General features: G+C 41.4%; 2 protein-coding genes across 8 annotated transcripts in view; one reads left to right on the forward strand and one right to left on the reverse strand.

The window, feature by feature from the left end:
* Positions 1-78: 78 nt before the first annotated feature.
* TEX49 (testis expressed 49) lies at positions 79-18,546 on the reverse strand. 7 transcript variants are annotated; one of them, XM_042450223.1, is made up of 6 exons: positions 18,466-18,480; positions 12,818-12,905; positions 11,666-11,892; positions 7,613-7,750; positions 4,580-4,724; positions 80-718 (listed from the first exon to the last, which is right to left on the reverse strand). In XM_042450223.1, the coding sequence occupies exons 3-6, from the start codon at positions 11,748-11,750 to the stop codon at positions 670-672; spliced, it is 417 nt and encodes a 138-aa protein (XP_042306157.1). In that variant the 5' UTR covers positions 11,751-11,892; positions 12,818-12,905; positions 18,466-18,480; the 3' UTR covers positions 80-669. The 7 variants fall into 7 exon arrangements, with proteins under 7 accessions (XP_042306161.1, XP_042306157.1, XP_042306158.1 ...); XM_042450224.1 differs by lacking the exon at positions 12,818-12,905 and having other exon boundaries at positions 18,466-18,546; XM_042450222.1 differs by lacking the exons at positions 12,818-12,905; positions 18,466-18,480 and adding an exon at positions 17,095-17,136.
* An 88-nt stretch (positions 18,547-18,634) lies between these two features.
* CCNT1 (cyclin T1) overlaps positions 18,635-26,230 on the forward strand; it is a 15,770-nt gene continuing 8,174 nt past the window's right edge. Inside the window, exons 1-6 of the mRNA XM_042450219.1 lie at positions 18,635-18,883; positions 20,963-21,044; positions 22,827-22,955; positions 23,725-23,785; positions 25,029-25,091; positions 25,486-25,531. Of these exons, the coding sequence (XP_042306153.1) occupies positions 18,693-18,883; positions 20,963-21,044; positions 22,827-22,955; positions 23,725-23,785; positions 25,029-25,091; positions 25,486-25,531 (572 nt within the window). The 5' untranslated portion in view covers positions 18,635-18,692. The remainder of the gene's footprint in view (positions 18,884-20,962; positions 21,045-22,826; positions 22,956-23,724; positions 23,786-25,028; positions 25,092-25,485; positions 25,532-26,230) is intronic.

The raw sequence follows: 26,230 nt of genomic DNA on the forward strand, positions 1-26,230 counted from the left end.
CAGTTCCCAGAATTTTCTAGCATTGAACCAGGACAGTTAAAGCGGTCTCAAATTGGATTGTTTCTGCAGTACGTTATTGCCCGAAGAGAGAGAATCAGACATTCACCAGATTTTATTGTTGTTTTTCAAACAAGCAGAACTTGCAAAGCATGCTTCTACAACTGCAACTCCCATAATCTCTCAGCATTGGCAAGGTTGTCTACAGCAGACATTAGCCATCAACATCTGTCAAGCTACTGTTGCCAACCCCTTTTCTAGAGCTTCCAGAAAAAGGTTTGTTCCATTTCTTTGTGACACTGGTTCCTGAGCAAGCTGAGTTGAATATTATCCATCTTCCGCTTTTGGTCTTTGTAGGTTTGGCTTTTCCTTCTTTCGTTCACAGAAGCGCAAGGCATGCTAAAGTTGTTTGTTTAGTAGTCTGTCACAAAATCACAGCCCCCCTCCATGGGTCAGAGATCATCTGTGCTCAAGTTAGGCTTAGAGGGGAAACCAAATTCAGTTTTTTTATGCACAAAGAAAATACTAGCACTAGGCAAGGAAATGAAGATGACTGCCATGAGTCTCTATTTATTAGTACAACAGGTGTGCTGGGCTTTAACATGGCAACAGGTTATGGTGCAATAGGACCCACTGGCACAAGGAAGCTCGTATGGTTCCCGAAAGAGGCATTCAGAACATGGTGAAAAGAGGGTTGCTGATGGCCATTCTGTCTACAAATCTGCAGCAGAGAAAGAAGATAGCATTAGCTCAGCTTTTCCTACTTCCAATCATCCAGCAGGGCAGGAATGCCATTTTAGCAGGGATGGACAACTTACATCTCTCCAGGAACTGTTGGACACTCATCAGGCATATGGCACATAATTGTTAGTAAAGAACAATGGGAGGTGCAGTCTGGCAACATTTGGAGGGCTACACACTGCTCTCCCCTGTATTAGAGTACATTATAGTTCCATAGCACCAACATATGTTTGGTGAAGAACAAGCAGACTATGAATTCTACAATGTTTGGTCATCATTCACAGGTGGTGGTGGTGATGATGGTTCTTGTTATTACCTGCTTCCCCCCCATGGATCAAGGCAGGTGACAACAACAATTAACATGTAAACAACATCAATTAAAATACATCAGTTAAAGTGCATATCAATTTAAAAGAGCAGATAAATGTACATATAGTAAAACAAATAACAATCCACATCTAAAAGTCATTTAAATAAATATACACATATTTAAACAATCCACATGTAAAATTCATTTAAAATTTAAAAATCATTTGGATAAGCCTGCTGGAAGAGATTGGTCTTTAATGCTCTTTAAAATTCAGAATATTCAAACGGATTCATATTAATCATAACATTGTTATGCTGCCTGCGCCTCAGACACATCTCAGTTTGTGGTGGGATGTTATTCTTGACTAATTTATTTTGTCCCCCACTTTTTTATTTTTATAAAGGATATAATCAAGCCATCAATGGATCTGTGTTATGTCAACTGTTAACAAATTGATTGTATTGGCCATTTCACATAATAAAGTTATTGGTGAAAGGCTTGGATCTAGTTCACTCTAAGTTCCCAAGCAGGGAATCATCTAACTAAAAAGATTGTATGTACAGCGCTGTGTAAATTTACAGCGCTTCATAAATAAAGGTTAATAATAATAATAAAGGTTAATAATGACAGAGCTTTCCAGCTAAAGAATTGTAGTACTTCACAAAACTACAAATCCTAGGATTCCATAGGAGGGAACCACAGTGGTTAAAATGGTACCAAAATGTTACCCATAACACTGTGCTGAAAGGAAAGAATGAGGGAGCTGCTGAGCCAGGAGTCATATATGCAGCAAAAATAACAGTCACCTCGACCAGCTTTATATCTGCCTAATGTTACCCATCTGCCATAAGTATATAACTGAAACAATGAAGCACAGTAGTGTTTGCACATGTACACTAATGGGAAATGAGCATATCAACAGTATGGTTGAATTCCTCCTGCCTCCTCTTGGTGCTTCCTTGCAAGTGCAACCATTATATGAGGGCTGAGATTAAAAGCCTTCAGATTCTGATGGAGCCTGGAAACATTTCGCTGAAAGACTAATCTGTTGCTCTTAACATTCATTTTGAAACTGATTTGATTTATTTTATTATTTTATTAAGCTTTCAAAGAAGCAACCGTGTTAAGTCTTTTATAGCATAAAAAGGAAGAAGGGATGGGAAGGGTGGGAGAAGGAATGTAGCAGCACCTTTCTGGTTTTTATTTTAGCATGAGGTTTCGTGGATATAAACCAATTTCTTCAAATGCAGTACAGACTGATATCCAGGCCTCAGGATATAAAGCTTATTTACACAGTTGTGGGAGTGGGATGAAATGTAATGTAATAGGATCCAGAAGGATGCAAATCATGGCCCCTGCCCAACATTTTCAAAGAGATACGTATGGTGATCAGGTCTTTCAGATCTTGATAGTAGTTAGTTAGTGTAGATGCCTGAAAGTAATACATTTGATTATCAAAGTCCATTTCACAAGATTCAAAACACTCAGAATATCCTTTTGTTACATGTAGTGAGGACTTGTATTAATATATGTAGTACACCATGAAGCCATTGTCTTTGTACATACCTCTGCTAATGTATTGGAATTTGTAAGTATGGCCTGTTACAGACTGCCAAAATAAAGCTGCTTCGAGTCTCTTTGGAGATATGCTATTTAAATGATGCATGCATCCTAAGAATCCAGAAGCTGCACCAAAAGCTGCACTCCGATGCTTAGGAATGGAGTGTAGCTTTGGTGCGACCTCCAGACTCTTAGGACCCATGAATCATTTAAATAGCATACCTCCAAAGAGACCCGAAGCAGCTTTATTTTGGCAGTCTGTAACAGGCCTATAATTCAATGCAGGTACAGTTGGCCCTCCTTATCCATGGATTTTTTATCCACAGATTCAAGCATCCTTGGTTTAAAAATGTTCAAAAAAAGGATAAATTCCAAATATCAATCCTTGATTTTCCATTTTATGTAAGGGAGTCCATTTTGCTATGCCATTATAGTTAATGGGACTTGAGCATCCACGGATTTTGTTATCCATGGGGGATCCTGGAACCAAACCCAGTGGATAACAAGGGCCCATTGTATTTCTCTTTCTCGTCTTCCTTTGTAATTTCCTACTTGAAGGACTGTGACCTTTAAATCCCTTACTGTCTGTCCATTGAGGATGAAATGTTTTGCAACTGGCATAAAACATCAATAGGATTCTGTCCACAGATCTCTACCATTATAGAGTTCAGAAAGAATTTACCAGTTGATAAGATAGGCCCAAGTAAAACAAAATGACAAGCAAGTCTCCTGATATCATAAATCTATTTAGATTCTTTTTAAAATCCTGTCGTTACGGTAGTTACTTTCATGAGTTCTAAGAGAGTTGGAAGAAAAGCTATGAAGCAACTGGATAATATGCTGAAGGGTGAACAAGTATAAAGTGGTAAAAATACTGAAGTCAGAATAATCCTGAGGAAAGTGGACAGTGAAGAAAGTTGACAGGAAGAGAATCAACTCTTGAAATGTGGTGCTAGAGAAGATTTCTACACATACCCTGAATTGCATAAAAAGACAAATAAATGAATGCACAAGTCCCATTAAATACAGTGACATAGTGAAATTGTATCCTTTATATAAAATGGCAGAAACAAGGTTTGCTTTTGGAATTTATAATATTTTTGAATATTTTTCAAGCCATGGGTGGTTGAACTGGTCGATTAAAAAATCTGTTTTTACAGAGGGCTGACTGTATGGAATGGCATAGCAAAATGGTGTCCCTTGTTTTGTTTTATTTTTTAAGGCAAAATCAAGACTCGCCTTTTGGATTTTATTTTTAAATTCTAGTCATGGATAGTGGAATCAATGCATGCAGAATATGTGGATACAGAGGACCAACTGTATAAGCAGGTCATCCCAGTGTATGGCACACCATAGCTCATGGGATGCAAAATTTATGACCATTTAAATTAGGCTCCTTCCCTTTTGCTTTTGATTCCATACAGATGATGGACCTCAGAGTTCAATTGATTCCACAAGCCTGAAGTCTGCTGAGTCCTAGTCTATTGGGTGTGGTGAATTTCTTCATGTGAGCTCCCCTTCAATAGTCCAGAGTGATACAGTCCATGTGCGTGTTTAGCCACATTTTTTTTTTTTTTTGCTATATTTGAGACCTACAAATTAGAAGAATAATCTGTCGGAAAATAGTTTATAGAAGAAAGGTCCTGGATATATATATGGAGTGATGAGCAATAGCACCCTTCAAATGGCCACATTTCTGTGAAAACTGTGCATATCAGAACCTGAAAGAATTACTGGGATGCTGAGATAGATAGATAGATAGATAGATAGATAGATAGATAGATAGATAATAGATAGATAGATAGATAGATAGATAGATAGATAGATAGATAGATAGATAGATAGATGGGATGCTGATCTATAGATAGATAGATAGATAGATGGATATAAATTCATGGAAAGGTGAGGTTCAAAATCGGATTGAGAGACTGAAGTGGGGGAATGCGTCTCTACCTCCCCTGGTATGCTCACTTTGTCATGGGGCTCCGCAGCTGGGGATGCCTTTGGGTCCTCATCCAAGGTATGACATCTTCTGGCTTGACTGACCGATCCTGAGGCAACCACCAGCCGATATCCTGTCCACAGGTCAGTGGTACCCTGTACTCTTGGTTGGAGTCTAAGAATACAGGCAAAGAGTTTGGGTTGTTAGACAGGAGAAATCCTAAGTTGTCTGAAGGAGTAGGAGAGAAGGGGCATCATTCAAGCCTAGCAATCATGGAAACATCTGTAGAGGAACATCGGGCTTAAAGTGATGCTTCAGTACATGCTGAGCTTTGTTTGGACTTAAAGGTCTGGATGTTGCTGGACTGCAGTTCCCATTATCTCTCACCACTGGCAATACTGGCTAGCACTTATGAGAGTTCCTGTGCCATCTATTGAGGGCCACACCTTTAATATATATTGTTATTCCAAATATCATCCCTCCATGCAGGTATCTCCATTTGATATAAACTTGATATTAAAGGGGCTGCCACAAGGCTTGGAGCCGAGTGGGAACCCCAGTGCAGAGGAAACCACTTGACCGTATAAAGAGTTCTTGTAGGCTCAGCATGGAAGCATTTAGCTCAAAGCCCAGAGTAATCTGCCAACAATCAAAATGTGCATAAGCCCCTCAGTGATAGAAACAATTGTGTATGTGATATCTGCATTTGCAAGTAAAACAGAAGTTCAAGAGTATCTCCACCCTTCAGGAGAGATACACCTTTGTCTAGGGACATATGTGTGGATGGCCAGATGACTCTCAATTTCCTTGTTCATTTTCCCACTTGGAAAATCCATTCAGGTTCTGAAACTGCCTTTGGATAGATTTTGTTCTATTAACGTGCCCAGTCAGGCATTACCAATTTGGTCTTGGCTGAGTTCAGACAGTCACTCTGATTGTTTCTCCCTTGACCCCTTGGCACACTCAGGCCCACCCAGATCCTAGGCTGCATGCTGAGCCCGACTCCTTCATCACGTCCCCCAATCGGAGATCCATGCCTGAACCCAGTAAAGTATTGCCCTCTGCTAAACCCTCTAAATTGCTATCAGCTACCACCTTTATATTGTCAGTTTGTGTGTGTGTGTGTGTGTGTGTGTGTGTGTGTGTGTTTCTGATTGAAAACTGATTTCTCTTTTACTGTTAAAACTAATTTGGAATCTGCTGTCTGGAGTTCTTTAGTTTGGAACCATTATATATAGGCTAGACCCTGGCTTTAAACGTTACACAAAGCCCTCTCACTGTTTCCTACTGAGCTAAATTTATTCCCTTATTCAATACAATTGTGAGTGCCCTCTCAGGACCTTTGAATTTTGGGTAACAATGCAGTATAGGGGCATTGTCTGTATCTATTGGTAGGCTCAACTAGAATAGACCCATTTAATAAATGGGTTTCAACCCAAATGTTAATACTTTACTTGAAAACTAGTTTTGTAGGTCTAGTTGAGAGCTTCAGTAAGATTCAGGCCAATGTTCCCATACCACAGGTGGAAAAAGTGTAGCCCACCCTAGGTAGGACATGAACTTTCATAAGTGCTAGGCAGCTCCACTAAAGATGAAAAATACAGTTTAGCAACATTTTGGGAATCACATGTTTCCTACCTGTACCATTACAAATTGCTCTTGAACAAGCATGAGTTCCCATTTGTTGCAACCACCTTTTGCTATGGCCCTCTCCTCCCTGACTACCTATTCTCTATCCCAGCCTTCCCTAACATGGTGGTCTTGGGATTTATTTATTTTTAAATACAGCTCTCATTATCACTGGCAATTGGCCCTGCTATCTGGGGCTCAGGTACACTTTGTCCCAACATCTGGAGAGGCCCAGATTAAGGAAGGCTGCCTTTCCAGAGAAATAAGGAATATTTTGCCCTTGGCTTTGCTGAACCTGTGAATTCCAACGGTCTGTATGGTAGTTTTATAAGTGGGTGTGGGGGTTGAGAGATCAGTTCCCACCATGACCACCAAGAGTGTATGTGGACTGTGGGTCAAATCCTGAATCTATGTGTAACTCTTGTTATCTTTGGCCAAAGAGATTCCTTCCCTGATCAGAACAGAACAGCCCAGCAATCTCTACCAGGAGCAAAGAACAACAACTTTACTAGCATGAACCAGAAATGTATAGGCTCATGTTGTGATGATACAAAAAGCTGTAAACCCATGTGTACAGTAGAGAGCTTCTCATGACTTCATGAGGTGAAAAGTATCAGAATTAGTTTTAAGAATCAACAATATGATGTTCATTGGCCAGACAAGGCTGTGTGAGCAACAAGAAATGCTGAAACAGCTGACAAAGAGAAGCCTGAATGATCAGCAGGAAGGTTATCTTGCAGAGACAATTGTTAGGCACTTCAGAGACATGTAGTTTCTCAAGCTACCCTGGTGGTCAGGGAGATGGTTGTAAAAGCATGCCTTTTGCCAAATGGATTTTTTCACAATAACAGACATGCTTTTATGATTGTCTCCTTGGGAAGAGAATAGAACTGTTTTGACAGCAGGCAGAGAGGCAAGGAGAAAGCCACAACTCTGTTTTGGTTTTCTTTTCTCATGTGATAATGTGGTTGGATTACCCATGATTTACACACACTACTGATATCAATCCAGACACCCACTTGCCCTCAGTCTATATCCTTTGACTTATGACTGTTGGCTTTCTACTAAGATAGAACTGGATAATCCTTGGCCGTCCAACTATTGGAAGGTTCTAGCCTGAGATGGCATGGCCTGCAATCAGAAATTATGAAAGTTGTGGTCCAATTAAAACAGTTTAATGTTTACGGAAACAGGTTAACCCACCCTTGCTGTAAAAAAGAAATGGACAAGCATGGCTTTCCACATATTGCTGGAATGTAACGATCAATTCTAGCCAACATAACCAATAGTAAGGGATGCTGGGAGTTGTAATCCAACATCTAGAGGACTATTGTTACCCATCCATGCTGTAAAGGACCCCAGAGAATCACTGCTTTGTGTTTGGATAACCCAGAAACCCTGGTGAGAACCATCCCTGCAGCTCCTTCACCTACATTTCTTGAGCTGCACCCGTTTGACAGCTTCGCGATACTTGTCATAGCTGCCCTGGTGTACAGTGCCATCGTACCCGGCTGGTCCTATGGGTGGCAGTTTGGGATAGAAAAGTTCCAGTTTGGGAGGCTGTGTTCCCACTGAGGATAGAGAGAAGGGAAAACAAAATGAGCAATAAATGACATCATTCTGGAAACAGCAGACAAATGGAAACAGGGCAATATTAGTCTGCTCCTACAGCTGCAGAGACCCCCAGGCAACCAGTCCTGAAAAACAGCAAAATCAAGACTCAGCAAATGCAAATGAAAACCACCCAGGTCGAGGGGGATTCCCAGTAGACAATGGATCATTAAGTAAATGGACACCCAATAGGCCTTGCCATTCAACAATAGAACAATACACAGATTAACATGTAAATCACTTCCTCTCAACCAACACTATATATACTCCACTCTCTTAAATGTAAGCATTCTCTGAAGATGCCAGCCACAGCTGCTGGTGAAACGTCAGGAATAAACTCTACTAGAACATAGCCTCATAGCCTGAAAACCCCACAAAAAACTATCCCCAAAGTTGCCTGATAAAGAGTTCCATTTTTGAAAATTAAACCAAACTAGATGTAGCAGATACTGGGATGGGAGATTATCTAGGGATCCTATGCATGCAACTCTCACATCCTTCATCACTGGCTATGATGATGCAAGATAGATGTCACACTTGTCAATGGGCTGCAATTTACTTGTTAAACCCAGAACAAATATTTGTCTCAACTTTAATGGTGGTAATGAATTTAGGGATGTATAAGCTTCTAATAAAGACCAGACAATTTTCAAATCTTCAGATGTCCTTTTGAACTCAAACTTAGTGTAATGGCTCAACATGAGTTCTTGGCTGTATCATTGGAGATGGTAGATGACATAGGTGAAAAATACACATGCACACCACAACTCCAAATATAAAACCAGTGTCTTTGGCATGGAAGTCTAGGCTAAAATTCTTGTCTCCAATGTCTATTTAATTACCTTTTATATTGAAAAGCACTATATCCTACCTGTCCACTGAAAACAGCTAACAATAATAAAATATATATAAAAATATTTTTAAAAATGGATGATTTTCTACATCTGCAATGTAAAAGAATAAAATCCAGTAATAGCATTGCAGCTGATGCCTGTGCAGATCAGGAGTGGGGAACTCCGGATAGTGTTTCACCACACCTTCTATCATTCCTGCCTGAACTTTGGTTGTTCTAGCTGGGTCTGGAGTCCAAAAATATCTGAAGGGCCACAGGTTCCCCAATCCATGTGTGCCCAGAAGCTTATGTACAAAGATACCACACCTTCTAAAATGAGCTGCAGTGAATATCCATCTCTGGAATCATACTTAGTGTGAGAAAGACAGGGAAAGTCTCAGCATTAGTCCAGTAAAAGAACATTTGTCCTAAGGAAGCAGCTACACCTTCAAAGATAACAAACATCTGAACAAAGGTAAAACTGTAACATGATTGATCCTGGATTATGTCCTCTTAGTAGCCATATGTGTTTGTTGTATGCCTTCAAGTAATTTCTCACTTATAGCAATCCTAAGCTGACCCCATCACAGGGCTTTCTGGGGTTGAGAGCGTGCGGCTCTCTGTGTCACTTGCCTTTCGTGGCCTAGCAGGGAAACTCTGATCTAAAGAGACGTAGTTCAAAGCTCAAACAACTCCACCACACTGACTCAGCCATACGTATAGCTATTGCGAAAAGTACCAAATACATCTTTGACAAATTCTCTTGCAACAGACGTTCTTTCAAAGAACGTAAAGGACATGGATATAATTACTTAAAATAAATAAACCCTGAAATCCCAGGAGCTTATCCATACTATGAGTTCTGTCCATGATATGGGATTTATACAATGTCTCAAATATATTCTGTGTTCATCATCTTTTACTGTCATTACAACATCTGCATTTTATGTCTTTGTACGTTACTCTGATCACAAATAAAACTTTAATTTAAAACATCCAGTACAAATTTTCTATTCTTGATTTGTTTTTTATACTGCACAGCCAGAAAACTATTGATTCCTATATCCTGCCAAAGCACTGATGTACAGTAGTACATACTTTAATTTGAAGCATTCTGGGACATCCATCATTAGATCTTTTTCTGAAGAGGAAGGCATAGACAAAATGGGAATAAAAAAAGTCTTGCCTGCATCAGTTTTGTGCCCCTTAAGTCAATAATCCTAAAAACTGGATTTTGGTAAGATGGAAATTTAATTTAAGGTTCATACTTGTTCAACTTATACACTGAAAATATAATATAAAGTTCAGGGTTAAAATTAGAAGAAGGAGGAGTGAAGATTGGAGGAAGGAACATTAACAATCCAAGATGTGTAGACAACACAATAATATTGGCAGAAAACATCATGGACTTGGAACACTTACTAAGGAAAGTCAAGTAAGAAAGTGCAAATGCAGGCTTGCTGCTGAACATAAAACAAATATAATGACCACAGAGGCCTATGTAAATTGAAATTAGACAAAGAGGAAATTGAAATAGTTACAGATTTCTTGTACTTGGGATCAAACATTGCTCAGAATAAAGACTGTAGTCAAGAGATAAGTAAAAGACTAGGAATGGAAAGGGCAGCCATGAAACAGCTAGTTGTTGTTGTTAGCTGCTTTCAAGTCAATCTTGATTCATGACAACCCTGTGAATGAGACATCTCCAAGCCCCCTATCCTTTACCTCCCTGCTCAGGTCCTGCAGAGTCAGGTCCATGGTCTACCTGGCTGAGTCCATCCATCTGGCATGTGGTCTTCCTCCCTTTCTACTTACCTCCAGCTTTCTCAGCATTGTTTGCTCTTCTAATAAGTTGTGCCTTCTCATTATATGGCTGAAGTACAACAGCATCAATTTAGTCATCTTGGCTTCCAGGGAGAGTTCTGGCTTAATCTGTTTTAGGCCCCTTTTGTTTGTCTTTTTAGCTGTCTATGGTATCCTTAGCATTCTTCTCCAGCACCATGTCTCAGCTAGAGAAGGAGCTAGAGAAGATCCCGAAGAGTAAAGATATATAACTGAGTACTAAGCCATTGTATTTCCCATCACTATGTATGGATGTTAGAGCTGGATAGTGAAAAAAGCAGATAAAAAGAAAATGAACTCATTTGAGATGTGGTGCTGGAGAAGAGTGTTGAGGATACTGTGGATGGCCAAAAAACAAACAAACAAATAAGTCCTTGAACAGATCAAGCTGGAAACAGCCCCAGAAGCCAAGATCACAAAAGTGAGGTTGTTGTACTTTGGCCACATCATGAGAAGGCATGACTCATTTGAAAAGACAACCATGATGGGAAAGGATGAGGGTAGAAGAAAAAGAGGAAAATCATGCACCAGATGGCTGAATTCAATTAAGGAGGTTGTGGCCATGAGTCTGCAGGACTTGAGAAGAGCAGTGGAGGACAGGGCATCTTAGAAGTGTTTCTTCCATAAGGTCACCATGAGTTGAGGCCAACTCGAGGGCAGCTAACAACAACAATCCTCACTAAGAGAATAGCAATTTCCACGTTCCCTGGGATGAAGGAATGATAACCAGTTGTTTATGTTGCTATCCAAGTTAAGTGTTTTCTGTGTAGATGCATTTCCAGAGCAGTAAGTAATAGGGAAGGGTCATGTGGCTTAGTGGCCAATTTTGACAATCGGAAGATCGGAAGGTTGGCAGTTCGAGGCCTGAGTGCTGCATGTTGGGGTGAGCTACTATCACTAGTACCAGCTTCTGCCAACCTAGCAGTTTGAAAGCATGCAAATGGAAGTGGATAGATAGGTGCCACTTCTCAGTGGGAAGGTAACATGTTCAGTGCAGTCATGCTGGCCACATGACCATTGGAGAAGTCATCAGACAATATTGGCTGTTTAGCTTAGAAACGGAGATGAGCACCCTACAGTTGGTTATGACTAGACATTCGTGTCAAGGGACTATCTTTACCTTTAAGTAATAGGGAAAATCAGGAAGGAAATCTAAAATTTATTTGCTAATGAACCAAGTGTTCCTGGGTAACTTCCTTACCTGGTACTTTTTGTTGGGGTAATATTATCCTTCTGTCCCGAAAGGGATCCTGATACCCCATAAAGGTGAGTCCAAAGAAAGCCATCACTTGGCCCTTCTTTCCCTTGCAGGTTCAACCGCAGCCTCTTAACTACAACCTTCTGCCTTCTGAAGCCTCTGTTTGTCAAGTTGCCATGGAGATCCACAACCCAACCCTCACACTGGAGGGACTGCACACAGACTGGCTCCTATGTGGGGAGAATGTCCTAAATTTAAAACTTTCTGGACAGCGGTCATAAATCACATCTCACTAATCACCAAACAAATCATCAATTTTTGTCCTGCGCTTTTGAAATTCTATTCTTATACCAAAGAAAACAGTGCTCTGAAACAGGGAGACCTTATAACCTTCCTTCTGGCTGCTGCCAGAACTGAAATGGCTGCTTGCTGGCAGACAGGAGATTTAACACTGGACAAATGGTGGACTAGAGTTTGGAATACGTAGTTACTTCAAAAACTTTCCTACATCATCAATTCGTGTAATGGACAAAAGAAATGACACTCCTTTTATAAGGACTGCCAACTCATATTGATTATGTAGAATGAAGAGAGAATTAGTAGCATCCTTGAGACTGAAAGAAAGAAGTTGGAAGCATGAGCTTTTGTAGACATACTGTAAGTCTACTTCCTTAGATGCATTTGGCAAAACTTCTTTCTGTGATTCTCAAAGGTGGTACTAGAACTCTCTACATACTGATTCTACCGACTAAGACCGCTATATCTTTGAATCGTATTGATTATGTTACCACTACCTCACATTTGCCCAGTCCACCATCAGGAACTGCTGACTTATGGAGAGACTCTTCCTGCTTGAATCCAACCTCATAATGAAAGACTCCTGTAGCCAAATCTCTAATTAGGGGAATTTTAATTAGCTCAAATCGAGAGGGGGCTGCTACAAGGGCCCTGCAAAATTGTTTCTCATTTGTATACTGACAGACTGGGGAATTCTAAGAAATGGAACAGATAGGTTTCTCCAATTAAAGTTATATATTTATTAAAAGGGGGGAAATCAAACAGCAATACATGCACATACACACACTCGCTCAAGGCTCAGGAAAATCAGAAGTTAGCTTGGGATAGATTCAAGGCAGCACTAACGGAGATACTTACTCTAGTGTAGGCTTGCTTCCAGAGTCCAATTGGAGTATGATGGGGATGGCATGAGAGTCATGGAATGAATGACTGGGCCGGAGCTAGACTAGAGATCAGAGTGACATGAAGTCCCCCTGCATCTAGCACACTGAAGGGAAATTCTTGGGGGTTTTTAAGGTCGAAAACTAGCCCTTGGCAAAAGGTGCTTAATTACTTGGCTGAAGCCTAGACAAAAGTGTTTGGTTGCCTGGGTGATGTTTAAACAAAGGTATTGCATTGTCTGGATGAGACAATCTGGTCTGTCTACAACTGAGGGGAGATGGGAGAGGAGTTAAGTTGATCTTCGGCTCATCAAGTGTGAGCTCCTAAACAAATACTGTGCATTTTCCTAATCCCTGGGGGTGATGGCAGTTCTATTGGCAACTCCCAAACTACCTGAAGGATATTGTTTCCAAAGGGGTCTTGTCACTTGTGAGGCTGACCTCATCTGTCTACCTGACCCACTGCTCAGAGGATAATGGCAGCCCCACCTGGCAGGTCAGTTTGAGGTCATGAGGAGCTCCATTCCCACCAAATGATTAGAAAAATGCAGTCCTGGTAACACTCCCTCAGTGAACTTTTGTGTTTATCTTAACAGCACAACACTACCCAGATAACTACCCTAATGGAATTGTCTGTTAAAGCTCCCTTATATCCTAAGCCTGTTTGAAGATTTAGTTGTTGTTAATTTAGTATTCTTTGTGAATCTGAAATAAACACGAGTTTTCCAAAAAATATGGATTTTTTAAAAGCTTGATTACAAAGAAGGTGGGCAGAGGAAAGTACATTAGGATATGGATTGGGCTAGGCATATATATACTTTAACATAACTATTTCCAAAAATACATTTTCTTGAAGTTGACATTTATGCGATACACATTCTTGGGCAGCATAAAGTAGTGAGATACACCAACCATTCACTTTCCAACTTATGAGTGTCTTTTAACAACTGTAAGAGCAGGCAGAATATACTCATATTGACCATTCATTAAATTCCAAATCAAAGGGATGCACATTTTTAAAAAAAATAAATGTTTCTACTGATAAGTTTATCGCACGGGGCCTAAACCGGTCCCCAGCGTGTTCTAACTGGGGTGAGCGGGGGCGCGCAAGGAACGCGATGGGCACCGGATGGGGCCCAAAACACGACTTTGTCGCACGGAGGGACACCGCCACCGCCGCTGCACGTTCCCATTGCGTCCCAATTCTGTTCCAGAGGGCACCATTTCTGGGAACTGTTTCAAAGCGTCCCCAGAAATGGCGCCCTCTGGAACAGAATTGGGACGCAATGGGAATGCGCGGCGTCGGCGTCGGCGTCCCCCCGTGCGATAATGTCGCGTTTTGGGCCCCATCCGGTGCCCATCGCGTTCCGTGCGCGCCCCCGCTCGCCCCCATTAGAACGCGCTGGGGACCGGTTTAGGCCCCGTGCGATAAACTTCTGAGACAACTGAGACACTTGAAGAAAAACAGCTTGATGTTACTTAAGTCTGGTTTGAGGAAATAGACAATTGAAAGAATTCTTTCAGAATCACAAATCCCAACAATGTGACTTATTTAATTGCTTAATTTTATTATTGGCATTTGATTGTCAATAATTAAAAATATTTGTTTGCTTGCCACTTGAAGTAAATAGTGGGCGACTAGAAGAAATTAGCATAAGCAAAACATTGTGTTTTCCCTTTTGGGAAATCTGGCACACACATTAGCTTCTATCACTGCCTATATTGTGGTGAACTAAGCTGTTATTATGTACCTTGAGGTCATTTCTGATTTCGAGAGACCCTATCACAAGGTTTTCTTGGCAGAATTTGTTCTTCCTCTGAGGCTGAGAGAGTGTACCTTTCTCTAGGTCATCTAGTGGGTTTCCATGGTCAAGCAGGAATTTGAACCCTGATCTCCAAAATCGTAGTCAAACATCCAAACCACTACACCATGCTGTGTGAGTCAGTTAACCTTCTTGAAATAGCAATCGTGTAAAGATGGGACAAAATCCTGTGCTCAGCAGAAACTAGCTTATGTATACATGCCTTATAAATGAACTGACTTTAATGAGATTGCACAGAAAACAGGTAATAAGAGATTCTACACAAAAAAATATTTCAAATACATGGAAAATGGTTATTAGTAACTGGGACTCAAAGTGCTTATAAATTAAATTAAATTAAAATCATGATAGTTTAAACATACAAAAGGTGAACATTAAAATAGAATTAAGCTATTAAAACGTATCTTTAAAAGGATAACCTTTTAATTATCAGCTCCGGCAAAACCTGCCCAAAACCCCTACAAAATCGAATTCAACCATTTTTTGCTTTCATAATCCTTGGAAATCAAAATGAAAGCCAGACTTCTTGCAGTTATTAAAAAACATCCAGTCACTCAATACCTTTATTAAAATAACCCAAATGTTACAAAACAGCGAGTAAGTTATCACTTTCTCAAGAACTCCTCCTCAGGTTGCATGTAGCACATTAAGAAGTGAAAGTGCATGTGTGTGGGGGAGTTGGCATGGCAGTGTTAGAAATTCTGCATGTAATTTATTTTTCTTTTAAATACAATACTAGCACTTTCTGGTATGTTTTGGTTCAGACTGTGCTTGTGTAGATCAGGAAAAACTGTGGACTGCTCTTAAAGAAATTAGTGTGCCACAACATTTGATTCTCCTGATGCGCAACTTATACTGGTTACAAGAGGCTACTGTCAGGACATAATATGGAGAAATGGAAGGGTTTCCAATTGGAAAAGGGGTCAGGCAGGGCTACATTTTACCACCCTATCTATTTAACTTGTACGCTGAACATATCATACGTAAAGCAGTATTGGACTTAAGAGGAAGGTGGTGTGAAAACTGGAGGAAGGAACATCAACAATTTAACATGCAGATGACACCATACCACTAGCGGGGGGAAAACTAAGACTTGGAACAACTACTGAAGAAAATCAAAACAGAAAGTGCAAAGGCAGGTTTACAGCTAAACATTAAGAAAACAAATATAATGACCATGGATGATTTACATAACTTTAAAGGAAGTGATGAAGACATCGAAATAAGGATTTCCTATATCTAGGCTCAGTCATTAATCAGAATAGAGACCGCAGTCAAGAAATCAGAAGAAGATTAAGATTTGGAAGGGCAGCTATGAAGGAATTAGATAAAATCCTGAAGTCTCAAGATATATAATTGAATACTAAAGTTAGGATGGTTCATACCATTGTATTTCCCATTTCTATGTATGGTTGTAAAAGCTGGACAATGAAGAAAGCAGATAGGAAGGGAATCAATTCATTTGAAATGTGGTGCTAGAGAAGAGTTCTGTGGATACCATGGACTGCTAAAAAGACAAATAAATGGGTCATAGAGCATGTGCTTTATAGATTATAGCAAAGCCTTTGATTGTACAGATATGAGAAAATATTGATTGCTCTTAAAGAAATGGGCGTACCACAATATTTGCTAGTCCTGATGTGTAACCTGTACTCAGGACAAGAGGCCACTTTTAGGAGAGAATATGGAGAAACGGAATGGTTTCCAATTGGAAAGGGGGTTAGGCAAGGCTGTATTCTGTCATCCTATCTATTTAGATTGTATGCCGAGAACATCATACAAAAAGCAGGATTGGACTCACAGGAGGGAGGCATGAAAATTGGAAGAATTATATCAACCATATAAAATAGGCAGATTACACAATAATACTAGCATAAATATCAGTATATGGAAAGATTATTGAAGAAGGTCAAGGCAGAAAGTGCAAAGGCAGGCTTACAGCTAAACATAAAAAACAAAACAAAAATTATGGCCACAAATAATCTACATAATTTTAAAGTACATGAGGAAGAGATTGAAATAGTTAAAGATTGTCCAGACTTGGACTCAGTTATTAATCAGAATTAGAGTTGTCATAATTCTCTACTATAAACCGGGACAAAACTTAGACCAAAATGTAGGACATTTAAAAATGGAGGACCTTAAATGTCCTACATTTTGGGCTAAATTTTATCCTACAATTGTCCTACATTTTGTCCCGGTTTATAGTAGAGAATTATGGCAACCCTAATCAGAATGGAAAGTGCAGTCAGGAAATCGGAAGAAGACTTGGAAGAGCAGGTATGAAGGAATTTGACAAGGTCTCATGTGTAAAGATATAGCATTGAATACTAAAGTTAGAGTTGTCCATGTAATTGTATTTCTCATTTCTATGTACATAGTTGAGAAAGCTGAACAGTGAAGAAACCTGACAGGAAGAGAATCAACTCACTTGAAATATGGTGCTGGAGAAGAGGCCTGAACTCTCTCTCCCTGCTGGAAGCAAAGATGACTAAATTGAGGTTGCCGCACTCTGGCCATATCATGAAAAGAAAGGACTCAGTAGAAAAGACTACAGTATAATGTTTGGTAAAGTGGAGGGCAGTAAGAAAAAAGGAAGACCACATTCCAGATAGGATCCTATACAGTAGTTGGAAGAGACCCAAGGGCCATGTAGTCCAACCCTTCTGCCATGGAGGAACTCACAACCAAAGCACTCCCAACAGATGGCCATCCAGCCTCTGTTTAAAGCCCTCCAAAGAAGAAGACTCCACCACACTCCAAAGGAGTGTCTTCCACTGTCAAACAGCTCTTACTGTCAGGGAGTACTTTATAAGGTTCAGGAAGAATCTCTTTTGCTGTAGATAGTTGGATTCAATCAGAGAAGCCATGGCTGTAAGTCTGCAAGACCTGAGCAATGCGGTTGAGGACAGGGTGACTTGGAGGTCTTTGATTATGGGGTTACCATGGATCAAAGTCCAAAGCAATTAACAACAAAGAGCAAATCAAGCCTAAACTCTCTTGAGAAACCAAGGCCCACTACATGCCTTCTTCCTTAATGTGTGGAGCAGTGGCGGCCTTTTTTCTGCCAGAGGGAGGCCGCAGCCACCAAACTGCGCAGCTTCCCTCTGGTGGAAAAAGAACCTACACAAAGCGGGCTCTTTTTGTGACGCCATTGTGACGCCCGAGTGCGCCAATGGCGCTCCAGTTTTCTTCCTTAATTTTAGCTTATACTTTTAAGCCAATATTGTAAGATATTTCATATTGTTTGGGGTTTGTTTTTGTTTATTTGTTTAAGGGTCTATTATATGTTTATTTGTATTTTACTGTTTTTCCCCCTCTTGTAATCTGCCTCAATTCCTTCAGGGAAAGGCGAGCTGTAAATAAATTATGTTATCATGTTGTTGTTGTTGTGTCTTAGCTGCAGTCCCTGTTCCTGGCAATGTTTGCTCCCAGGTATGAGGCCCCTTTTACTATGGCTGTTTCCTCATTGCCTAGGTTGAATTTCTGTAGGTTCTCCGTGGTCATTATGGCCGGCCTTTGCACTTTCTTCCTTCACCTGCCTCAGTAACTGTTCCATCCAAGGTTTGGCAGCGCTTTAACTGTTTGTCTGGCTCAAGGCTGCTATGGAATTCTGGGAGTTGGAGTTTGTTGTGGGGGCCCAGAGCAGAGCACAACAAACTCCAACTCCCAGAATTCCATAGCAGCCTTGAGCCAGAGAGTTAAAACGCTGCCAAACTGGGTTATTTCTCCAGTGTGGATTCAGCCTTGGGTTATGGACGTCCCCACTCCCTTCCTCTTAGCTTCCCTCTGAACTACAAACCCCATAATGCAACGGGGGAGCAGTCAAAGTAGCGCGAGAATAGAACGTTCCCACTCGGAACGTCGGTGCCGGAAGTCAGTCCAGCCCGCGACCGGAAGTGCGCAGGACGAGGCACGACGTCGCCCTGCGCGTGGGGCGGGGCCTGCGTGCTCTCCGTCGGCCGTCGCCCCATTGCGTGCTGCGTGCGTCGCGCCGCGCCTGCGCAGTTGTCGACGGCAGCAGCCATCATGGCGGTGTGTGGCGCGGCGGCGGCAACAGCGTCTGCATTGACTGAAGGCGTCGGGCGTCGCTGGTATTTCAGCCGGGAGCAGCTGGCGCGGAGCCCCTCTCGGCGCGCGGGCCTGGACCCGGACAAGGAGCTCTCGTACCGGCAGCAGGCGGCCAACCTGCTCCAGGATATGGGCCAGCGCCTCAATGTGTATCCCTTCGGAACTAGGCCGCGGAGGGAGGGAGGGAGGGAGGGAGGGAGGGAGGCGCTCCTTAGGCCGCAACGGCTGCGTCCCAGGAAGCATAGAATGCTAGAGTTGGAAGAGGCCTCTTGTAATTTTGCCTCTTACGAGCGTTAATTCTGTGTGAATTACTACTGTTGACCGTGTCTGTATTGCGCCGTGTGGGTGGCTGTAATCCCTCCTCGGTCCCTAGGGAGAGGCGGGAGATAGGAATACAGTATGGATGAGTTGTTATTCCAAGGGCTGCCCAGTCCAGGCCCCTTCTGCCATGCAGGAACTCACAGTCAGAGCATCAAATGACCCACTCGGACTCCCATGGCTCCATCCCGTACAATCCCAGAGCGCTCTGGCAGAGAAGGCTGCATCTCGGTCGGGAAACTACAGCCCCCAGAATGCCCTAGCATGGAGACAAGGCAATTAAAAAGTGGTGTCAAACTGGTTTATTTCTTCAGCACAGATGTAGCCTAAGGTCCAAAACACACTGCAGAAATAATCCGGTTTGAGGCCACTTTAACTGCCCAGGCTCAATGCTAGGGGATTCTGGGAAGTGTAGTTTTGTGAGACTTTGAGACTTCTCTATCGGGGAGCTCTGGTGCCACAACAAACTACACTTCCCAGGATTCCCTTGCACTGAGCCTGGGCGGTTAAAGCAGTCTCAGACTGGATTATTCCTGCAGTGTGTTTTGGACCCAAGTTCGTTTGAGGGGAAGCAGGTGTTTCTGGGGAGGAAAGGAGAGCAGGCCCAACATTTTGGACACTCGGGTGGGGCTTCTCCTGAGTTGTGGTGTGTGTAGGAACCACATTTTAGGACTTGGTGCTTCTCAACCTTTGGCTCTCCTAATGTTTTGGACTTCAGCTCCCAGAAGTCCCATCCAGCTTGTTGAAATGATTATGGATTCTGGGAGCTGAAGTCTAAAATGCCTGGGGAGGACCCAAGGTTGAGAACCATTGCCCTAGGTAATAAGTGGAAGGCAGGGTTGGGTTTTTAGTAGGCCAGTTAGATTCAGAGCTTGGGCTGGAGGAGCGGATTCGAGATGAGAAGGCCTAAATTGTTATTTCAGATGAGGAGAAAGGCCAAGTTTGAACAAGCAAGACATTCCTGGCTCTTGTGTATAGTGGACACAACTAGGGAGATTATAGCACTGCTATAATCCACTGTCCACTGTTACTCAGTAATTCTTGTGTATACTCTCCATTTTGAATTCTTCCATGCAAAGTGGTGCTTTTCCTTCAGTTTTCCTCCTCAAAAGGCACCACACAAATAGCTCCTGCAGGTTACATTTGTAATTATGGGTGAATAAATGTTGCTGAGCCATAGCAACGCAGTAATGCTCCATTCTAGATTTTAAAGGTTCTATTTATCCAGAAGGATTAAAATGCTTCAATATCTTTATGATGTTCGTACTTTATATAGGGAGACAGGTTGAAATATATGCATATGGCCCTAAAGCACAGCTCGAAATATTTTAGTCTGCTCGAGTTTACCCAGAGATAAGTTCATTGCAGATTATTCTTGGTAGAGATGCTTAGGATTGCAGCCCAAGTGTGAATCAGGTTTATGGCAACCAGATCTTTGGACAGTGAGTTTTCAGGAAATTACTGTCTAAAGAAAGGTGCAGTACACTGATTACAGGGCGCCGGGGTCATACGCGGGTGCGCTATACACGGCTTTGACTATATGCAGAAAGCCGCACGCGGGGCGCAAAGAGCAACGCATCCCATCCGTATGAATAAGGTGTGTGTCTGTGGCCCGCGCCACCGCATGCACAAGCCCCATTCATATGAATGGGGCTTGAGCATGCACGGAATTCGACTTATGTGGGGGGGTCCAGAATGGATCCCTGCATAAGACGAGGGTGCGCTGTATTTCGCACATTTCTTGGGACCACTTAACGAAGAGATGTATGTTTGCTCAAAAACATTTTTACGCATACTTTTTCCACAATGAGAAACAGCAGTGTGACCTATTACAGCACAATTTTGCTTGAATTGTAATAAAACAGATTAATATTTTTCAGTCTACCTTTCCCTTAACTATTATTCTCCAGTTCGCAACTGACTATTAACACAGCTATTGTCTATATGCATCGCTTCTACATGGTTCAGTCCTTCTCCCAGTTTCACCGAAATGTAAGTCACTCAAACTGTTTCTGTTGCTTACGTGATCTGTGAGTAGCTTATTACCCATTTACCAAGAGGGTAAGGGGAAGAAATCATATTCAAGGCACTGTCGTGGAAACCCACTGGAAAACATGTTGTAGAATAATATTCATGTTCATTGGCTTACCTGTCACACAGCTAGAAGAAGTAGGGATAATGTCCCTTACTTGTTAAAATATTTATTACAGTTTTCTTGCTTAAAGTAGTGTTTTTTAGCAATTACCACAGATAAAGATAATAAAACATAGACAGATGTATTAATTCTTTATTAGTCTGCATCAGTAGTGAAACAGTATGGCAAGAATAGAATAAAGCTTCAACAACAGCAGCAGCTGGTGAAAACAAATCTAGGGACAAACTTCAGCAACACCTAGCTCAAATTTAAAACACAGAAGGAAACTACACAAAGTTTTTGACATAAAATCTTGAAATCTGGGCACTACAGTTTTACCATTTACTGTTTTAAGCAATTTGAAAAATGGATGATTTCCTTTAGATCTATAGCAAATTGATGGTGGGAGTCACACTAGTGCTGAATCAGGGTGGGCAAACTGTAACTCTAAAATTGTATGTAACCCCAAACCTTCTTATGCAGCCACCTCAAATCTTTTTTTCTGACTTTAAAGGGGTAATTTGCCTTTCCTGGCAGGCTCCTGTTTAACTTAAAAAATTGCAGTTTATAGTACCAAAAGTGGACTTTTTCACTTTTCCTTCCTTTCCCTATTTTGGGGGCATTTTTGAACATGCATGCCATTACTGGACAGTGAGGTTGTCTACCATATTTATGGTAACCACAGGTGTCCCATGGTTCTCACTTAAAGATCAGCTATACAATGGACAACTGGAAAACATCCGTTCACAAATCCTCATATAGGTTGTGTATTTGACTTTCACAGAACTTACAGAGAGGGATGTGATGTTAAAGGAGAAAGGGATCCTGTGTTAAGTACAGTCTGCCCTTATGCGGGGGATCTGTTCCGGACCCCCCCCCCCCGGTGTAAGGCATAAAGTGCATATGCTCAAGGCCCATTACATATAATAGGGCTCGTGCATGCCACACGGCTGGGCGCACATAGTTGTGCGCGCACACCATTCTACCAAACTGCCAGTGGCTTCCGCTTAAGCTGGAAGCCGCTTATAACGAGCCTGCATATGGCACGGGCTCACTGTACATGGCACTATACATATTCCTACTTAGGCTTTCAGTGGGTGTTGTTCCTACTTTTTCCAAAGATTCGGTATGACCATAAAAACTATAGGCATGTGTCTTAAAGGAGAAAGTTAATGTAGATTCACCAGAAATCTCCTCTGTGCATTAAATTGCTATTTTAATGCATAAGCTGTGAATGAGAAAGCCCTAGAAATATATTCCCAAATTAATCAACAGTTATGTAATAATGTATATCTTTTATATTGTAATTTTTTTACAGTGCAGCATGTGTAGAGGTTTGTACATGTGTATATGTACCTGCGAGTTCTCTGTTGATTTATGGTGATCCCCTGAATTTCATAAGGTTTTCTTAAGCTAGGAATACTCAGAGGTTGTTTTGTCAGTTCCTTCCTCTGAAATATAGCCTGTAGCACCTGGTATTCATTGACCGTCTCCCATGCAAGTACTACACAGGGCCTTGTAAACCTTTAGTGAAATAACATATTGGTAAGTCTTAAAGTAGGATTGTTATGGTAGATTTGCTGGACATTTGAGACCAGAGAGATTTGTTGCTTCTATTTATATCTCTCTCCTTTGTAAAGTCTGTAGCACCAGCTGCCCTTTTCCTGGCAGCCAAGGTGGAGGAACAACCTCGAAAACTGGAGCATGTAATCAAGGTCGCCCATACCTGCCTTCATCATCTAGAGGCCCTTCCTGATACACGGAGCGAGGTAAGTAGCAAAACTTTTGTGGAACCTGCACAGTGCTCATCACCTGAGGGAAAAGAACAAATCCTGGCAGTGCAAGTCCCCCATGCACTATTGGATGTACAGTGCTGCATTCTTCTTAAAACAAGCATGAATAAATTCCAGAACCATAGTACTGTAATTAGTGCTTGAATATTATTGCTGCATAGTACAGAAAGCTGTCAGGTTTTGTAAGCCAAATGGCTTCTCTGTCCTGTGTGTTCCTGCTAGAGTGTTGTGAATGGAAGCCAGGCGTGTAGCACTGTTTGCATCAAGGGGTTGATGTTGCCTGCCAGGATGACCCTCTTATGGTGACACCAATGAATGCAGCTTGAAATTTAGTCTTGTCCTTGCCATTCAAACAGGAGGCTTGTTAAGCACTTTATTTTGCATCTCACCACAGCCCTTCCTGACAGGACCAGCACATCTAACCTTGACAACAAGGGGGAAGCTTTATTGTGATGCCAAATTGGAGGAAAGGGTCTATTTTTAGCATGCACCAATATCTTAATGGCCATTGAAACCATGAAGCTTATACAGAGTCAACAGTAGCATCTCTTGCAAGAAATGTCTCATTCAACGTGTCTTAATTTTCCCCCCTGGGGAAGGGGTACTTGTACCAGCTCCCTGCACTGCTAAATATGATAAAGATTCCCCCTTGCTATTTTTTACCTCCTCAAGAGAGTGTTAGAAATATGCAGGCTTGATACAGAGTGCCTCATCACAAGTAACCTGCCTGTCCTCTCAACCCCAGGCTTACCTGCAACAAGCCCAAGACCTGGTCATTCTAGAGAGCATAATACTGCAGACCCTGGGTAAGTTTTTCCAAGCGGACGGGCTGCTTCATGAATCTCAGACCCAGGAAAGATCCGCAGAATGGAGAGTTTAACCCCAGTCTTCTTCACAGCTGGAGGGCAGAGGCACAGCTGGCCAGTATGGGAGAGCATCTGCTTAGGCGATAAACCCTGTCACAACTGCCAGTTACAACATGTTTGATATGTTTTGTTTAGGATGAATATATTGACATGTATGTGTGTATATAGAAACAAACATGAATGTGCACAAATTGGTTTGAGTCTTTCTCAACAGGATTAATATTGCTGATATTTCGGTCTCTGTACGCTTAGGGACCTTACAGCCTACTATCACAACTGTATTATCAGTATCGTCACCTAGGGTGGTAGCCAAACAAACCAATGTCAATTATTGTAGAGCTTTTTGTACCTACGTGTTGTAATTTTGCCTTTTGAATAGTTTTTAGTAACTAAAATCATATTGGTTCTCCATTTTTTATAACCATTTGACATGTAGACACATATCTTTACAGAGTATGTAGGAAAATTGATCTGTGTTTCAAATCTTCCTTGTTATATGGAAGCATAAAACTTCAATTATAGTTCATTCACCAGTGCAAAAGAAAACTAATCCAGCTGTAATATGTCTTATGAAATAACACAATAGAGATAAAACTTGCGAGACTTGCAGTTTAAACTGACTGCAAGTGTCAGAGTTATTAGCTATCTTTGCTGAACAATAATCCATTTTGGTTGTTCAGGAAATCCACACAGGTGTGGCATGGGTTTGTAGGAATATGGAGTCATACTGTTTTATTCTGGAAAGAATAAGTTTTTAAACCCAGTTAAAACTAAGTTGAAACATGGTTAACATCTGTTTCCTGAAAGCAAATTATTAGCTTGTTGTGTTTTTGGAAATAATAAGATAAACCTCAATGAAAAACTAGAATTTTATCCTCTTGATGTCTTAATGCACAGTACCTTTTGTTTTAGCATTATTGGATGTATTTCAATATAATCTTTCCAACAGGGAATGGGATTGCATCAAAAGCTAGCAGTAACTGTCATTTTCTTGTGCTGGATAACATCCATTTGCACCTAGGAAGATGTCCTGCTTACTTCTTGCTTGCGCCTGAGCACAGAGCAAATAGGAAGGGGATGGTCAATCTACTTTGCCTCCCAGGATCCAGAGGCATGCGTGGTATGTAGAACCACAATCATGTTCTGTTCATGGCCTAATTGTTCTCTCTTTTTTTCTTAACAGGGTTTGAGATCACCATAGATCATCCTCATACACATGTTGTGAAGTGTACACAGCTAGTTAGAGGTGAGTAGTGATACAATGACTGTGATTCTGGTATTGCAGCTGCTACATTTCCGCATAGTGGTGGCTCTATTTTCTGAATGGCAGTTTGTTCCTGGGTTTATGGGTTTTTATGTGAAAGGAGCAAGTAAATTACGCAGGAGGTAATGTTATTGTATTACACATTCTCTTCTCTGCCTGTACCTGCCTACAGTGATGGCAAACGAGAGGGATAAATACTTTCCAAAGGGAAGTATTTAAGTGGGCATTCATGGCAGTTACTCATACAGGGAATCAAAGTGAATCCATTGTCAGTATGCCGCTACATTATTGAACTACTGAACCAGCAGAAGCATTGCAAAACAAGAAAGGAAGTTTGCAAATCATAACTTCTAAATTTCTCTCTTTCTCTTTTTAGCTAGCAAGGATCTGGCACAGACCTCTTACTTCATGGCTACCAACAGGTAGATGTTGACTCAATTTATCTCTTTCTATTTTATCCGGTATTAGAATTATTGACCATTGAGGAGAAACATTCACCAAGGTTTTGTACAAGAAATAAAACTATGCTTAGCATGTGCATTTAGATGTCAGGTCACTATATTAGAGGAATTGTTTTGTATGAGTGATTTTTGATCTGCAGATCAAATACTTTTCAAACAAATTCCTAATTTTAATAGCACACACACATAGTTATATTTGGTTGTTGGTGAGAGGTAAAAAAGAAACATGTTTTGGTAATGTTTTCCTTCCTGGTCACCTAAAGCAGTTCTTTCTTGCCATAAGTCGGGTGGGGAACCTATGGCCCTCTAGGTTCTGACAAACTACCATTCCCATCATGCCTCACCACCAGCCAAGCTGAATTTTTTTAGCGAAGCTCATGAGGGCTTGCTTGTAGCTCCTCCCCTTATGGTGATGCTATGTAACAACACATATTTTTTTTTAGGTATTTATATCCCGCCCTTCAGCCCGAATGGCTCTCAGGGCGGCTTACAATATTATTTTTAATTAGACAGTTCCCTGCCCTCAGGCTTACAATCTAAAAGACACGAAACAAAAGGAGAAGGGAATGATGAGGGAAAGGGGATGAGGTCCAGTGGTTCTTCTCTCCCTCTGAGGCCTGGACCAAGGCAGATGGATTGGAGGGAGGGCTCTTCCTTCTT

The sequence above is a fragment of the Sceloporus undulatus genome, chromosome 2, assembly GCF_019175285.1.
Source record: "Sceloporus undulatus isolate JIND9_A2432 ecotype Alabama chromosome 2, SceUnd_v1.1, whole genome shotgun sequence".
Classification (NCBI taxonomy): Eukaryota; Metazoa; Chordata; class Lepidosauria; order Squamata; family Phrynosomatidae; genus Sceloporus; species Sceloporus undulatus.

Bases quoted from the DNA above. Each gene is read 5' to 3' on its own strand.
- TEX49 (XM_042450224.1), bottom strand. From the start codon at position 11,750: ATGGCTTTCTTTGGACTCACCTTTATGGGGTATCAGGATCCCTTTCGG. The intron at 7,751-11,665 runs GTAAGGAAGTTA...CTCTATCCTCAG, and splicing joins ACCCCAACAAAAAGTACCAG to TGGGAACACAGCCTCCCAAA. The intron at 4,725-7,612 runs GTAGGTGAAGGA...CTGTATTCTTAG, and splicing joins ACGGGTGCAGCTCAAGAAAT to ACTCCAACCAAGAGTACAGG.